Source organism: Poromitra crassiceps (assembly GCF_964638095.1).
Source record: "Poromitra crassiceps genome assembly, chromosome: 13".
Classification (NCBI taxonomy): Eukaryota; Metazoa; Chordata; class Actinopteri; order Beryciformes; family Melamphaidae; genus Poromitra; species Poromitra crassiceps.
In genome coordinates, this window is record NC_139644.1 from 5,054,607 (window position 1) to 5,072,589 (window position 17,983).

The 17,983-nt window shown below is 45.6% G+C and overlaps 2 protein-coding genes across 3 annotated transcripts in view; one reads left to right on the top strand and one right to left on the bottom strand.

The window, feature by feature from the left end:
• Positions 1-1,774: 1,774 nt before the first annotated feature.
• nde1 (nudE neurodevelopment protein 1) lies at positions 1,775-11,945 on the top strand. 2 transcript variants are annotated; one of them, XM_083649774.1, is made up of 9 exons: positions 1,775-1,873; positions 2,801-2,894; positions 3,799-3,952; positions 6,571-6,719; positions 7,386-7,522; positions 8,827-9,141; positions 10,757-10,842; positions 11,554-11,687; positions 11,831-11,945. In XM_083649774.1, the coding sequence occupies exons 2-9, from the start codon at positions 2,809-2,811 to the stop codon at positions 11,877-11,879; spliced, it is 1,110 nt and encodes a 369-aa protein (XP_083505900.1). In that variant the 5' UTR covers positions 1,775-1,873; positions 2,801-2,808; the 3' UTR covers positions 11,880-11,945. The 2 variants fall into 2 exon arrangements, with proteins under 2 accessions (XP_083505900.1, XP_083505901.1); XM_083649775.1 differs by having other exon boundaries at positions 1,835-1,873; positions 2,798-2,894.
• A 3,873-nt stretch (positions 11,946-15,818) lies between these two features.
• Positions 15,819-17,983, bottom strand: part of LOC310788228 (myosin-14-like) — a gene marked incomplete at its 5' end in the record, with an annotated part of 73,547 nt that continues 71,382 nt past the window's right edge. The window contains one exon of the mRNA XM_083649770.1: positions 15,819-16,634. Within this exon, the coding sequence (XP_083505896.1) occupies positions 16,424-16,634 (211 nt within the window). The 3' untranslated portion in view covers positions 15,819-16,423. The remainder of the gene's footprint in view (positions 16,635-17,983) is intronic.

Genomic DNA, 17,983 nt, shown 5'->3' on the forward strand with positions numbered 1-17,983 from the left:
TGGGGGAGGTGGTGTACCGAGTGCAGATGCCACTTGGTGGCAAGAAGGTACTCCACAGAGACAGGTTGGCCCCATACCGGGGGGGGTGCACCCTTCCCCCAGATCTCGGCCGCCCAGCGGTTTCACTTAGACAGAGTGAAAGAAGGAATCTGTTTCCACAGAGAGGGGCGTCCGGCCATGACCGGGCGGGCCCCACTCAGAGACTTGAAGCACCAGAGACACTGCAGGTGGGGTCAGGCCCACCGGCAGATTCACAGAGACTAACACGGCCACGGAGAGAGCCAAGGGCTCCAGGACATTTGAGCAACTTCGAGTGTACTAAAAAAAAAAAAAAAAAAAAAAAAAAAAAGGAGGAGATGGTGGTTGGAAGTGTTATAATAGAAAGTGAATGATGTGTATGGCATGAGATATTGTGGGGGAGGAGACGTGGGAAAAGCCTGAGATGGAAACATAAAATGTGGTTAAAAAACAAAGAACTGTTAAAAAGAAAAAAAAGATGCTGGGAGTGTTGGTACAGGGGAGGTGTGATGTGGTGTCAACGTGGGCGTTGACCTTATTGTTGGGCGGGGAGTATGTAGCGAATCAGCAGTACACACATAGTGGTGAGCAATGGTAGTGTCTCCGCTGTAGATAGGAACTGTGTGTGGGAGTGTTATGTTGGGGAGCACTATGCTGTGGGACTACTTCCGGGGGGAGACTGAGCATGCGCTTCAGTCTCCCCGCACTGCCTAGGGGAAAGCTGCTATCTATGAGCATGACAACAGCGGAGAGTTGTAAATATGAATAACTGTGAATAAAGAACCTGTACCAGCAAGAAGCCTCTGCCTCATGAAGTACCAAGAACGTTACAGTATGTTTATGACCAAAACATTTCCCACAGACTCTGGCACAGACTGAGCATTGAAATGGCTTCTCTCCTGTGTGGACTCCTGTGTGGACCATCATGTGTCTCTTCAGGTTCACTTCCTGATTAAAAGATTCACCACAGACTGAGCATTTAAATGGCTTCTCTCCTGTGTGAACTCTCTTGTGTGTTGTTAAGTGATATTTCTGACAAAAGTGATATTTCTGACAAAATATTTGACCACAAACTGAACAACGAAAGAGTTTATTCCCAAGAACTTCACTGTTTATCTTTGAGTCTAAACCTGACTAGACTCTAACCGGGTCATGCCTTCGCCTAGCCTTTGCCATCATGGGAAAAAAATATCATGCTTTCGGTCCGACGCAAGTCTACATAGGACCCGGGGAACATAGGACCCTTTTTCGGGAGCGGGGAACATAGGACCCGGGGAACATAGAACCCTTTTTAGCAGGAGCGGGGGAACATAGAACCCGGGGAACATAGAACCCGGGGAACATAGGCATGACCACCTCTCGGACCCCCTCTCCATCCCCTAAAAACGCACGATCAAAAGCTACTTTTCCTGTTATATTTACCACTTTGTTGGCACTTTCATCTGCGCTCAACTTTTAGTTTGGATATTTCCGACAGCACTTGGAGGCAGCATTATATTTTGGCAATCTGTTGCATGACTAATCTAATTGGACAACGATTTCGATCCCGCCTCTCGACATTTGACTGACAGTCGGAGTGACTAATAGCGAGAGTATACGACTGACAGCTAACTTGTGATTGGTCAGTTACAGTGGACAATATGAGTGAGCAGCAACATGCATTGTTCGTCCATCCAAGCCGCAACTTCGCTTTCAACTTCGGACAACTTTAATTATTTTAGTTCCATAGCAATGACTTTCCTTTTAGCCAGCAAAGCTTCACCGCAACACTGACCGTCCACTTCAGCACGTTACATCAAGAGGACTCAGGGCAAATTTAGAACTCCCCCACGCTGAATCGGAGGCAGCTAATGTGGTATGTGTTCGTTAGCATCTCGGATGGGATTTAAATGGTCAATGCTAGGCTAGCCAATGCTAACAAACTAGTTTATATGGCATTCTTTTCACTTTCTTATGTCTTCTGAACTCTTAACGTTACGTCTTCCAGTCTCGGCAATGTTTATACTCCTAGGTAAACAACGTTAGCAACCCATTGAGGAGAAATATATAATCTCTCATGTAACGTTAGTTGACTTCCCCTTTTTAGTTGAGCTTCACTTCAGTAGCCAAACTCAGTGTAAACATCTGTCAATTTAACACTGGCTCGCTTATCAGCAGGCGTACATGCCTCGTAGAACACGACTAAAGATATTGTACTAATAGAAAATATCCATTCTTCAATTCGGCACAGCATCCAATACACCCAGAAACACTATTAGGCTTTTTAAATTTAAAAAAAATATATTTATTTAGAATTGGTTAGTTTCTCCCTGGCATCGTCCACAACAATACACCGCGGGGGGCGGTAGGGAGCAGTGTGAACTAGCCTAAAAGTTGAGCTTTTATTGAAATACAGTGTTCTACTTTGAGGATAACACGTAGGCTATGCCAAATTCACCAGAAAACAATAATAATGTGCAAAAGGTTTTAAGTCATGTTCTACCAGGTGTGTGTGTGTGTGTGTGTGTGTGTGTGTGTGTGTGTGTGTGTGTGTGTGTGTGTGTGTGTGTGTGTGTGCACGCCCACGCACGCGCGCGCATTTGCTGATAAGCAATGCAGCAATGAGTTGCAAGATTTTTGAACAGAGTTTCGCACGAGTACTTAATAACGTTACAGAACGGGATGTATCGGGAACTACACTGATGATCCCGTAAAATCCCTGTGTTCAGTTCAATCAAATAGCCCCATTTGCCACTGTTGTCTGAATTCCTTCTTTGTTTGAACTGGTGTTGGTGTGGAGAAGGATCTGTGATGGGGGATCCGGAGCCTCCTCAGTTGGGCTCCCTGGAAGAGGAGGTGGAGTACTGGAAGGAGCAGGCTGACAAGCAGCGGCAGAGGTGCGTCTCATGGCTCTTCTTCACTTGAACAGGCCATTCTCACTGTTCCCTACAGCACGCACCTGTTAGCCAAAAACAGTAGTAGGCTGCTGGATTGAACTACCTGTTCACCGACACTTTTTGAGGACCGCATTTGTTATGTTGATTCCATCCTATGCAATTTGAATCGATAGAGAATGCGGACAATGTCCTCCCATCCTGTGAGGAACACGCTCTGATGACCTGTGCCATCCTGTGAGGAACACACTCTGATGACCTGTGCCATCCTGTGAGGAACACGCTCTGATGACCTGTGCCTGCTAGGGTGCTTACCTAGTTTTGTTTGGTTTGGTTGAAACATAACGCCAAGCAAGTGAAGAAGCAACGGTATTTTTCAGAATTATGACAGAAAATCAAAACTGCCTGAGTGCCATAAGTTTCAGAATAACCGGGTCTGAGTGTTTTGGTTCCAACCTGTGTGTGTGTGTGTGTGTGTGTGTGTGTGTGTGTGTGTGTGTGTGTGTGTGTGTGTGTGTGTGTGTGTGTGTGTGAGGGCTGTGAATCTTCACTGGCCTCACGATTCGATTACGATTCATCTGTCAATGATTCGATTCCACGATGCATCTCGATACAGCTCAAAGTATTGCAGCTCCAAGTATCACATCCTCAACTTTCTATATTATTACTGCACATGGCTACTTTTTCATCAATTAATACAAGCAGTCAGATAAATATCAACTCCTTTTTTACTTTAAAGTGCTTTAAAATCTGAATGTCAATAGAAATTTAAACATAAACCATTCAACGATTCATCTGTCTTCGATTCAATTCACACGTTCGTATCCCGATGCATCGATTAAATGATTAATTTTGACACCCTGTGTGTGTGTGTGTGTGTGTGTGTGTGTGTGTGTGTGTGTGTCAGTGCGTTGGAGGCCCAGGCGGAGCTACAGGAGTTCCAGCAGATGAGTCGGGACTACGAGGTGGAGTTGGAGGCGGAGCTGAAGCAGTGTGAGGGGAAGAACCGTGAGCTGCTCGCCTCCAACAGCCGCCTTCACACAGAGCTGGACAACTACAAGGTACACACACACACACACACACACACACCACACCACACACACACACACACACACACACACACACACACACACACACACACACACACACACACACACACACACACACACACACACCGCTGAGACGGGCTGTTCAGAAATAGTGATTTGGATTGTTGATAAAGTGCGTCACACATAATTACTAGTTTCAGTTGCTGCCACTATCAGAAGTGCTTGTGTGTGTGTGTGTGTGTGTGTGTGTGTGTGTGTGTGTGTGTGTGTGTGTGTATAACTGTCATCTTTCCATATTCATCAGTAAGTGGGCTATAATAAAGCCAAATCCCCAATATTTGTAGAGGCTTTTGGAGTCTGATGGACTGATATATATCTGGTATATATCACAATTTAGTCATTTTTCTCATCCTTCCATTTGACAAATGGTTTATGAATGAAAGAACCTGGAACTACCTGGAAAACCCACAGATAAAAGAATAAGAGACGTATCAAAAGTGTGGATTATTCAATAGAAAACAGCACAGTGATGCTGTAGATGTCATGCTTTGAGAAGCTGCTGTGATACTGGGCCTGTGATACTGGGCCTGTGATACTGGGCCTGGCTGTAACACTGGGCCTGTGATACTGGGCCTGTGATACTGGGCCTGTGATACTGGGCCTGGCTCCATGTGGTTTTGACTGATTGATTGATTGATTGACTTTATTAATGGATATAGAGACAACAACAACATGTAAAAGTGTAAACACTTATTTCCAACATGGTCCCCGATGTTCTAAAAACAGGACGGACAATAACACAAAACATATAGTCATCTAAAAAACTGTATCAAAAATCCCCAATTACAAACATAAAATAGATTTAGACACCAATAAATATGGTACTTGAAGAGAAACCTATCCTAAAATCATCCATAATTAGTCACACTCAAAATTGCATTAGAAACGACATAAACACACTTACTCCAGAAAATAAGACAATCATCACAGTAAAACACATTATACTCACAGGACCCGCCAAACTTATAGGCCTACTAACCTACCCAGTCACCTTGCTCCAGAGATGAGCAAGGACCCAACCTCTAAAAACCCCTCTAGACTCTGAGAGTTTGATGCCTGGTGGAAGGCTGTTCCACAGTAACGTCCCTGTGTAATAGTTTAGTTTACTTTAGTTATACTTTATTTATCCCCATGGGGAAATTCATCCTCTGCATTTGACCCATCCTCTACTAGGAACCTTCCTAGAACTAGGAGCAGTGGGCAGCCACTGTGCAGCGCCCGGGGACCAACTCCAGTTCTTTTGCCAGTTCCTTGGTCAGGGGCACTGACAGGAGTATTAACCCTAACATACATGTCTTTGATGGTGGGAGAAAACCGACACGCGGAGAACATGCAAACTCCACACAGAAAGGGCCGGGGTTCGAACCCGGGACCTTCTTGCTGTGAGGCAACAGTATTAACCACTGAGCCACCGTGCCGTCCCCGTAAAGAAAGGAGCTCCGAGCTACACCGTTCACTCGTGGCACTATACATGAGTTCACCCGTGGCACTATACATGAGTTCACCCGTGGCACTATACATGAGTTCACCCGTGGCACTATACATGAGTTCACCCGTGGCACTATACATGAGTTCACTCGTGGCACTATACATGAGTTAACTCGTGGCACTATACATGAGTTCACCCGTGGCACTATACATGAGTTCACCCGTGGCACTATACATGAGTTCACCCGTGGCACTATACATGAGTTCACCCGTGGCACTATACATGAGTTCACCCATGGCACTATACATGAGTTCACCCGTGGCACTATACATGAGCACACACTGGCCCTGGTGTCGTGTCCATGCTGGGTATGAACCATGCCTATCAGCTAGCCCATGTAGTGTGGAGCAGTACCATTTACAATGTTAAACATGTGGTTGAGTTTCAGCTGTTCGATGCTGTGGTGCACTGGCAGCAGGTTTAGCTGCTTTGGCTCCAGCATAAAAGCCATATCAGGCCTGTTAACACATGGACGTGTCTGTGGGATGTTTTAATCGCGTGCAGCTAAATTAGCACCTCTGTAAGGTGGATTTGACTGCAGGGGGATTTCCATATTCACCAGCTGATAGCAAGACAAGTGCACGTTTATAGCTTCCACACACACACACACACACACACACACACACACACACACACACACACACACACACACACACACACACAGAGGGTTGATTCAGTGCAGAGAGAGGCACGGTGTCTGGAGGGGATGGCAGTGCTCAACATGACACAGTTCCCTCTCTCTCTCTTTTCTCCACCTTATTACCGGTAGTTGTCTAACTGTGACTTAGTGCTTTAGAGCTACAACCTCCATCTTTCTGTCTGTCTCTTATAAAGTGCATTATGAATTGTATGGACCCCAGTGGAAATAAGTAGGCTTTTAGTTTTCAACTTTTAGCTACTTTACTGGGCTTATCCTATCATTTCTGCTTCGATGTATATAAGGTGTACAATTTTAAATGTTAGTATTATTGTAATCTTTAATGTATTTGTATTCCTGATCTGAATTAAACTAACTAACAAACTCCACCAATACCACCCCCTCTCTGTGGCTCCCCCTCCTGGCGTCCTGGCCCCCCTGCAGGAGAAGTATGAGGCTCAGCACTCTGAGGCTTACCAGCAGATCAGCAGCCTGGAGGCAGAGCTGCTCCAGACCACGGCCCTCAGAGAGCAGCTCCACAGATACATCAGAGAGCTGGAGCAGGCCAATGACGACCTGGAGAGATCCAAGAGGTCAGAGCACGCACACACACACACGCACACACACACACATTTTAATACCTTTATTTGTGTTCACATTTAGACAAGAAATCCCTGAACACAAACAATAATAGATGCACAAACAATGGGAAATCTCATAGTGACAGATGTATCTAGTCTGAATCTATGGATAAAGGAAACAGCGCCTCCTCCAAATGTGGCGACTTCCAATGATTGCAGAAATGGAGCAGAATTGGACCAGTGCCTTGGCTCTTGGTCGGGGCAGTCCTGCCCTCTGCTGGGCAGTCCTGCCCTCTGCTGGGCAGTCCTGCCCTCTGCTGGGCAGTCCTGCCCTCTGCTGGGCAGTCCTGCCCTCTGCAGCGCACGCACGCATTCATACACACATCATTTCCATTTTTGGACAAGAAAATGTATACACAAGACTGATTTACACTCTACGTCTCTCTCTCTCCTTCCTCTCTCTCTCCTCTCTCCCTCCCAAGTTCAAGTTTATTTTCCATTTGCATTCAAATTTGGCATTAAAATGAATTGGAATTCTTGTACACTAGCCACACCTCCACATGGTATAGAAAAAAGAAAGTACGAAAACAGAGCACACAACTAAACATTAAACTCTCTCTCTCTCTCTCTCTCTCTCTCTCTCCTCCCCCCTTCTCTCTCTCTCTCTCTCTCTCTCAGGGCGACCATCATGTCGTTGGAGGACTTTGAGCAGAGGATGAACCAGGTGATAGAGAGGAATGCCTTCCTGGAGAGCGAGCTGGATGAGAAGGAGAACCTGCTGGAGTCTGTCCAGAGGCTGAAGGACGAGGCCAGAGGTCTGACTCATCGCACAATGCCCTGCTGTCTATATACATGATGAAGTGCTATTACACTTGTTAAGCAGGAACCTACATAACAGCTCGAAAGCATTAGCTCTAGTCTAGCATTAGCATTAGCTGTAGTCTAGCATTAGCATTAGCTCTAGTCTAGCATTAGCATTAGCTCTAGTCTAGCATTAGCATTAGCTCTAGTTTAGCATTAGCTCTAGTCTAGCATTAGCATTAGCTGTAGTCTAGCATTAGCTCTAGTCTAGCATTAGCATTAGCTCTAGTTTAGCATTAGCTCTAGTCTAGCATTAGCTCTAGTCTAGCATTAGCATTAGCTGTAGTCTAGCATTAGCATTAGCTCTAGTCTAGCATTAGCATTAGCTGTAGTCTAGCATTAGCATTAGCTCTAGTCTAGCATTAGCATTAGCTCTAGTCTAGCATTAGCATTAGCTGTAGTCTAGCATTAGCATTAGCTGTAGTCTAGCATTAGCATTAGCTCTAGTCTAGCATTAGCATTAGCTCTAGTCTAGCATTAGCTGTAGTCTAGCATTAGCTGACCTTTTTGAAAGAAGATAAGCTCTCATCTCATCTCCTGTCACATGAAGGCTAGATTATCTAGAGCAGTGTTTCTCAATCTGGGGTCGGAGAACCACCTCGAGGGCGTTCCAGGGGGTCTCTTATCTCTCTACCTGCAATACAGACAGTCTGTTATCTCTCTACCTACTATTGTAGGTAGAGAGATAACAGACGGTCATGGAATTCTGGACAGAATCATCTCAAATATTCACACATTTGGGTGAAAAACATCTCCTCTAATGGGAGTCCGTTGCCCCAATGTTATGTGATATGATAAGGCTTGGGAATCACGGCTGTCACCTTTTCCAACTCAGGGCCCACTTGAAAATCTCAAAACGTTTTGAGGCCGACCTCCGACCCCATGAAAAAATATGGAGGCCAAATAATGTGTTCTCAGAGCACTTTTTATTTTCCACAGCCACGAACACAGCATGTGAAACATGTATTTTCAGTGTTTTTCCACCAGCAAGGCCTTTTTAAATGTGCTTAATGTCAACAACAAAGTGTCATGATGTGGCGGCCCACTTGCAATACCTAAGCGGGCCACCAGAGGGCTGCAGTCCACACAGGTTGGGAATCATTGCTCTATTGGATGTCTATAACTGGCTACTATTAGCAAGACATCGATTAGGGCATTGACACTGGATTAATTGTGTGTGTGTGTGTGTGTGTGTGTGTGTGTGTGTGTGTGTGTGTGTGTGTGTGTGTGTGTGTGTGCGTGTGTGTGTGTGTATCAGACCTGAGACAGGAGCTAGCAGTACAGCAGAAGCAGGAGAGGAAGCCTTCCCTCAGCAGTGCAGCCAGAGAGCCCTCCTCTTCCTCTGCTGCTCCCCCCTCCCCTCCACTCACCCCTGCAGACCAGAGCACCGTGCAGGAGAGATCTACCCAGCCCCTCCCCTCTGCTGTGTCCCCCTCCACACTGCCCCCTGCTGTGTCCCCCTCCACACTGCCCCCTGCTGTGTCCCCCTCCACACTGCCCCCTGCTGTGTCCCCCTCCACACTGCCCCCCTCGGTGGACTCCTTCACCTCTCCGCCCGCCTCCATCAGCAGAGGTGGGTTGACTCATAACAGCATGGCTAGGGCCATAATAACTCCATTCTTTGACTGGCTAAGTCGACGCATAAAACTGTAAATAAACGTTCTCAGAACAGCATGGAAAGTGGGCACATTACTGCTTACAAACATATGGCTTGCACTTGTCCATCTTGGATGCCTGAGTAAAATCCTAAATGCATCATTATATGCCACCTGGAGTTTTTTCTTTTTTGCAACACTGTACCCGCACCACAGTTGTGCTGTATACAATGAAGTACAATATGACCTAAACAGAGCAATCTTGACATCATCAGTACAGTTATTAACAAATTGAGTGCCACAGCGCTTCAGTAAAATTGTCTGCAGCCTGTGCCAGATTCACTTCCATTCAGTTGAAAACAGCTATAGAATTTTTTCTATTAGGGCTATATTGACAGGGCTGGACTTTAATGAAACATTGAACACTCCTGCTTCCTCCAAAGAAGAAATTTTGTTTCTAGACAGTTCCATTATGAAATGACAGCCTCTGAAAAAAGTGCACTTTCAAGGGTTTTCTGTCGTTTTTTTTTACTTTCCAAGATATAGTCACTTTTATGAATACCTTTTGCCCTCTAATTTCGAGCACATTCACTGACTCTGGCTGGTGTTTTCTGATGTGGTGGCGTGGTGTGGTTTCTGTGCAGCCTGCGTGCCCCCCCCCCCTCTCCCCCCCCCCCCCCCCCTTCTCTCCACCTCTGAGCTGCGGGCTCCTCCCCACACGCACAGAGTTTGTTTTCTCACAGACTCCGTTTTTGCCCCGGACGGATCCCAGCGCGCATCAAGGAAATGCCAAACGCGACTGAACGAAAAGGCTTGGCCGTTCGCCTTCGGATGCTGGCTTTCTGGCAGGGAATCGTGTGGAGATAGATAGAAGCATTAGAGCTCAGTTGTGAGCGCGGATGCAGCCGAGCCCACTGTCCGCTGCAGACAGAGCAATCTATACGGCTCTGGCTGAAGCATGCCACGGTTTCCCCTTTGATCACGTCTTTCCCTGCTGTCTCATGCACAAAGTAAAGGATCTGAGGTGGGGGGCGCAGCTCCCGTGTCAATGTTTAAGGTGGCGCCGTGTGATCCCTTGAAGGGATTCATGCTCACTGGCTGGGTACGACCTTAAACAGCAGAATTATGGAATAATATGAATTATGATTTTAGGACGTGCACAGACGTCCTTGGCACTCCTCGTTACATTTTTTTAGGACGTGCACAGACGTCCTTGGCACTCAATGTGTTAAATGTTTGTGCAGCATGTTGTCTTGTGCATAGAGTTTACAGCACTGACGCTGAATGTCATCATCATCACATAAATCATCTCTGATTATGTGGCCAAGATATCTGAATTTGTTCACAGCACCAAGCACTTGGCCTGCTAGCACAAAAGAAGGAAAGTTTGACTTCTTATCCTCCTTGGTTTTCACAATTAAAGTAACACTCTTTTTCGAATTAAACATGATATCATACTATATTATATATATATATAATATATACTATATTATGTATTCTCCATAGAAGAGTTGAAGGCGGATGAATGGAATGCTAAGTGGACATGCTAACGATGTGGTCCTGAGATGTTTCCCTCTGGGTGTGTGTGTGCAGGTGAAAGCCTGTCAGGATCTCCTCTGACCACATCGACGCGGATCTCGGCTCTGAGCATCGTCGGGGAGCTGCTGAAGAAAGTCGGGGTAAGAGCCACACTCCTGATCCTTTACTCAGCCAGCGCTGACAGCCTGAGGAGAGAGAACTCTCTGCCCAGTGAATCGACCCGCTCAGCCCGATGTCGATCGCTAGAGGCATGCGACTGTGTGGAAGTGACTGGGCGCCTGTGGTTTCACTCTGTGTGCGTTTGGTTTGGTCTGCGGAACAGAGCTGGGATTGTTACAGTGCTGGCTGGATGTGTGCATGCTTCCAAACTTCTGCTTTCCTCACTTGTTTTCAGGTGGGCGTCTGTGGTCTAATTTGTGTCAGTTTAGGGGTCGTTGGTGTGGAAAAAGTTTGAGAACCACACTGCCCTAGAGGGCTTTCTTATTCCACATCCCTGGCTGATTCCAACTCCGCTCAGGTGTCTGCCATCAGTAGCTAACGAATAGAGCTCTCCATGGTGCTGAACCTGGGTTCACTCATTTTGGCCACTAATTAGCCATTTTGACTCATTTAATCAGCCCTAATGACCCAATTCAAAAAAACCTGGCCCTATCACCATCTGCTTGAGACCCTCGCCCGTGCCAAATATGAATGCTGTCAGACTGACACAGGTGCATACGCAGGTTTGCTCAGTTCTGTGTCAGATGTGAGGTTGACAGTAGCAGTGGTGGTTGTGTTGTTCCTGTGGTGACTGGTGCATTTGCTGCTGAGTGTTTACACCATGTTGATCATCTTTCTCTCTCCCCTGTTAGAACCTGGAGTCCAAGCTGGCGTCTTGTCGGGACTACGTCCACGAGCAGACGGTGAGCCGCAGCGGCCTGGCAGGCGGACAGGGGGCGCCGGCGGGCTCAGAGACCCCGCCCACCAACGGCCTCTACAACAAGGGGTGAGACGTCTTGTTCTGCACAGCAACCAGGATTTAACACATCTCGTGTGTGTTTCAAATATTACATCATACGTTTACCAGTGAATGTGTGTAAGAGAAGTAGCTCTATGAGTACTGTGTGTCTGTTGTGTTGTGTTGTGCAGGCTCGCCAAGAGGTTAGACTTTGGACCAGGACCCAAGCTGCTGCTGTGAGAGGGAACACGCACTTCCAGCCAAGCTGCCCCACAGACACTGCACTGTAACAGTACTGTGTCCACAGACACTGCACTGTAACAGTACTGTGTCCACAGACACTGCACTGTAACAGTACTGTGTCCACAGACACTGCACTGTAACAGTACTGTGTCCACAGACACTGCACTGTAACAGTACTGTGTCTACAGACACTGCACTGTAACGGTACTGTGTCCACAGACACTGCACTGTAACGGTACTGTGTCCACAGACACTGCACTGTAACGGTACTGTGTCCACAGACACTGCACTGTAACGGTACTGTGTCCACAGACACTGCACTGTAACGGTACTGTGTCCACAGACACTGCACTGTAACGGTACTGTGTCCACAGACACTGCACTGTAACGGTACTGTGTCCACAGACACTGCACTGTAACAGTACTGTGTCCACAGACACTGCACTGTAACGGTACTGTGTCCACAGACACTGCACTGTAACAGTACTGTGTCCACAGACACTGCACTGTAACAGTACTGTGTCCACAGACACTGCACTGTAACGGTACTGTGTCCACAGACACTGTGTCCACAGACACTGCACTGTAACAGTACTGTGTCTACAGACACTGCACTGTAATGGTACTGTGTCTACAGACACTGCACTGTAACGGTACTGTGTCCACAGACACTGCACTGTAACGGTACTGTGTCCACAGACACTGTGTCCACAGACACTGCACTGTAACAGTACTGTGTCTACAGACACTGCACTGTAATGGTACTGTGTCTACAGACACTGCACTGTAACGGTACTGTGTCCACAGACACTGCACTGTAACGGTACTGTGTCCACAGACACTGCACTGTAACAGTACTGTGTCTACAGACACTGCTCTGTAACGGTACTGTGTCCACAGACACTGCACTGTAACAGTACTGTGTCCACAGACACTGCACTGTAATGGTACTGTGTCTACAGACACTGCACTGTAACAGTACTGTGTCCACAGACACTGCACTGTAATGGTACTGTGTCTACAGACACTGCACTGTAACAGTACTGTGTCCACAGACACTGCACTGTAACAGTACTGTGTCCACAGACACTGCACTGTAACAGTACTGTGTCCACAGACACTGCTCTGTAACAGTACTGTGTCCACAGACACTGCACTGTAACAGTACTGTGTCCACAGACACTGCACTGTAACAGACACTGTGTCCACAGACACTGCACTGTAACAGTACTGTTTGTCAGCACATCACACAGATGCCATGGACGGGTGTTTTTCCATGGTTACTTCGGGGACGTCTTGTTACCAGCTGAAGTTGAAGTTTTTTACAAGACTTCTTTTTTGCACTCGCACTTAGTTTGAACAGGTTGATCTGCCTCGTGCTGCACGTGTTGGCCAATACCTCGCTCCTCGTGCTGCACGTGTTGGCCAATACCTCGCTCCTCGTGCTGCACGTGTTGGCCAATACCTCGCTCCCTCCTCGTGTTTTGGGGGCGTCACTTGTGTTTGACGCTTTTCTGCTCTTTTGGAGGCCGGGTGGTGAGCACTGGAATGACACCTTTATCTACACAAAGACATTGCATGAAGTTGTTTTTGAACATCTTTTTATATCCCACCTAAAAATGGCTCGGGAAACATACAGCCCTGTCGTTTGCCCCCCAAAGAATAACACTGTCAACTCATGTTTTAGGCGGGAAGAAGCTTCCAGGCTAAAAGCAAGCGCTGAGCTTCACTGTGACGGTATTGGAATTCCTGCTAACTTCATATGCTGACATGCCTCAGCACATGCATTTAAAATAATAGTGTGCTTTAGGTCAATTTCCATCTTAAATTCAAATGATTGTCCTCATGTTTAGAAAGTTGTTTTCAGCACTGTAACCTGCACTCATAAATACATAACAGCAATAGAGTTTCAGTATCAGAGTTTTACCCCAAATATTGAATTATAATAATTAAGAGCAACTTTAAACAGGTGAGAAATCAGAACCAATTTATTCATTTTAACATTTCAAAAATGACATGGGACCTTTCAAATAGAGAAATGTGGACTATCTTACTCATTTCCATCCATTCCCCAATTGAATGGTCTAAGGCAACAATATTTTTTAGAACTTCTATTGGATCACATTAGTATTCACTATGAATTGATAATTAATGTTTACTACTCTACCTGTGACATAAGCGTTAACTCTGTGTCCTCTGTGTCAGTCAGTCAGGCAAAAACAGAAGGTGATATGAAATAAGTAGCCTACTGATTTGGGCGGATAGGTATTTAGAGTTGGGACTCTTATGAGAGTAGCTGGAGAGTCAAGATGGTTCCTTTGACAGTGAATATTTGAATTTTAAGTGTGAATGTAAAGTAAACCTGCAATAAATTAAATGGGATTATCTCGGAGGAGGGAATAATCTAAACAATTTATTAACTTTGGCTGGATTTTATGTTTGCTAAACAAACTTCCATTGTATGACCTGGCTGTAGTTATTGTTTTTGGAGACAACCGAGTGTTCCTGTTGTTCCAAGTTGCTGTGGACTGATGTCCTGTAATGTCCTGCAAAACTCTTTCAAACTGCAGAAGAATTTAACGCAGCGCTGCTCAACCTTTGTGTGAACCCATGTCTGCTCATATCCACCATCAGCAGTGTGCAGACCAAAGAACCATTTTCCCTTTCTCAGGTAGTTTAATTTTATTATCAGAGGAGGCTGAAAACTATTCATAATTCACAAGAAAATGGCACAAAAACAACATTTTAGCAACAGATAGATCATAGATAATGCGGGTGGCGACCCTCAGGTTGAGAACCACTGCTCTGAAGAGCGTTACTTCTGCCTTTCCAGGAGTGTAATTGGAACCTCCCTTTGTTAACGAGGACAATGAATACTTCAGTGAAGCTACTTGTGTTTTATGTTAAAAACAGGCTCACTTGTAGTAGTGTTAGTAATATAGACTGTAGTGGTAAGTAAGGGTCTCTAGGCACAATTAACTTATTACATTAGAATGAAGCAATATGGACCTGATTCATGCGGTGGCCATTTTGAACACTTTTGGGTGGGAAACTTTTACCTGCCAGATTGGCAGAGGTGGGGAATTAGTGAAATGGTAAAGCATGTATGATGTAGGACTACCAGTCAAAAGTTTGGACACGTGTGTTTCTATATTTTAACCATTTCACATTTTGAAATAATGGTAAAAAGATCAAAACTATGAAATGCCAACGCAGTGAAATACCATCAACACAATCCACACAGTCAAGCCGTTAGATCAAAATGGCTTTAAGAGACTGAACAAACACATACGTCTAAACCCCATGGTGGCACAGTGATGTGGCCATTCAGCTTTATGGCACCATGCACCCACAGCCCCCTAGCCACTCCTCCCTCCTATCCATAGACAGCCCCTTTTCACACTAAACGTCCATGACTGACTGAGCGAGTGTTCTGATTTTTCCATCCCTTGACCCCAGCTGGTCCAACGCTGTGGGAAGAACATAGTAGCCTACATTCAATCAGGTCAGTGTCCTAACTGTTGTGTGGTGTGTATCTCTCGGTACACAGCAGCAGGACTGGACTCGGCTCTTCCAGGGAGAGTTTCCTCACCCCCGAGTATTCAAAATGGCCACCATGTGATGAGTTATCACAGTGGAACAGTCTGTCTCAGGGTGTTTTGCCTTGTGTTCCTCATCTCTATGTACAGTAGCTACTTACAAACTCACAAGCTGAATGCAGAGACATGAAGGCTGTTCTCACCCTTGGTGCTGCTTGCCTGCTTCTCACAGGGCAAGATGTATGTAATAAACTGTTCTTGTCAATAAACAAGAAGAAAGTGTATTTATTTGTCCGTTTGTGAAATGTTGAAGTGAGAACATATTGGCATGAGGTTTTGGTAGCAGTTTTAATAGCGCTTGATTGGTTTCACAACATGGCAAAGAGCCTGACTCCATATCACATCTCTAAGATGAGCACTAGCTCTTTAATGTGAGGCACTCAGAGGTATAAATCACACCCATGGCTAATCTGAAGGAGGAACGTACAAATAGCATTTCACATTCAATTTCCAAATAAATAGATTCTCTCTTGAAATATATAATTAGAATGGGTAAAAGTGCACAAGGAGCAATTATGTGATTTAAAAAATAAAGAATATAACCCCTTCTTCTAAACATTAGGCTTCTAAACTGTCTCCACTGGACAGATATAATAACCAACACAGGTGAAATAATCTGATCTTAATCTTCCTCAGCCTGTTCACCCGACTTAAACAGAACATTTAGTTTAAAGAGGAAGTTAAGTTTGCTCAGTGAACCCTGAAGTTAAGTGGGATTCCTGAACTATTTTTTGACAAAATTACATGATTTTATTTTTAGGAGATTTAAAAATTGTTATCAAGATTCACATCAAAACCACAAACAGGTGAGTAATAAATAATTTGACAGAGCTAGACGGAGAGAAAGGAGGGAAGGGTTGGCTTGTCAGACTAGGGTTCGACCACCTCTAAACGGCTGCTGTGAAAGGGGTCCATTCAGGACTCTTGTAAGTGTGTTGCCGTCTAGTCGTCGGGGGGGTAGTAGGCGCCCCCATCACCCCGGGCCTCCAGATAGGCAGAGCGGGAGGTGGGCTCCTCGTCCATTGAGGTCTCCTTCAGGCCGCTCCTCCGGCTCATGCTCCCTCCCAGACCCATGCTCCGCACGAAGCTGCCCCCGCTGCTGCTGCTGCTCCGGGGGCCGGAGCTGACCGAGGCTGCCTCCCCGCCGCCACGCCTGCAGACGACCCACACCACGGGAGGAGAGGGGAGACAGAGGAAGAGCAAAGGGCAAAGGAAGAGTTGAGAAATGGAGAGCAGGGGGAGTTTGCTGGTACTGCTGCAAAGCCAGATTTAAAACAGGGTTCCCATCGGTCCTTGAAATCCTTGAAAGTTTGTGAATTTGAGAAAAAAAATTCAAAGTCTCGAAAGTTTTGGAAATAGACAGACATGGTTCATTGAAACAGCCTGAGTTTATATATTTTGTGCAAGATTTTTTTTTTAATCTATTTTTTACTGACACATATTTTATCAATGTTAGTAAATAGGCTGCGTTCTGCTGTCTGCATGTGTCTCTCTCTCGCCATCTGTGCATCCTTGTTTCACACACCACCTGCCTGCAGAAAGTGTCACGTGCATGCAGGAGGGATTGAAGTCAAATGATGCAGTTTAAACAGTTTCTGTAAAGATGCTAGTTCTCATAAAAATGCTCAGTGCTGTCACAGTAATTAACCTTCAGTGCTGTAACATTTAATTAAACTATGCCGTGATGGCTCCTTGAATTTGATGGAATTGGGCCTGAACAGTCTGAATGTCCTTGAATTGTATGTTTAAGAAGGTGTGGGAACCCTGTTACAAAACAAAACGGTTCAAGCCCCGCCCCCTCCCAAAGCTGAAGGTTTGAGTTGGAATGAGAAGAAAGTAAAGGGAGTTACAGGAGAACTGATAAAAGCATGAGAGGGGAGAATATTGCCAGTAGGAAGCCTGCAGTCCCCCACAGTGTGAGGAGCCATCAGTAGCACAGGTACTGAGCTGATCTGATCACAGGAAGGAGACAGACATGGAAGGAGGAAAAGGAATATTTAAAATCACAAATCATCTAACCCACATCTCTATAGTTCTGGCACTGAGTCTAACGGTCATTTAAAAACCAGTAGGGACGTTCACTTCAGAGTCAAATACAAACAATGGGAAATGTGTGCTGGACTGGCGAGCTGTCCAGAGAAACTGCCTCTCACGCAGTGCATGCTGGGAGTAACAGACTAGCCCCATATAGGAATAAGCAGGTAAGAATACTGTGTGTGTATTGCATATTTCCATAGTTTTTCCACCTTGATTTGTTTTGAAGATTTTGTGTGGTGGTGTTCAATATGATTTAGGCAGATAGACATCTTGACCCTGCTAACTAGGTCACATCACTATATAGATGAAGACTGTTCTTCACAGCCACAAATATCAGAAAATGTGAAATGATTGGCAGGGTTCCTACATGCTTTCCATTTTAAAACTCCATATTTTCCCAGGCAGACCCTATGTTCTTGACTGGATGTGGTTTTGGTGCAGACCCTATGTTCTTGACTGGATGTG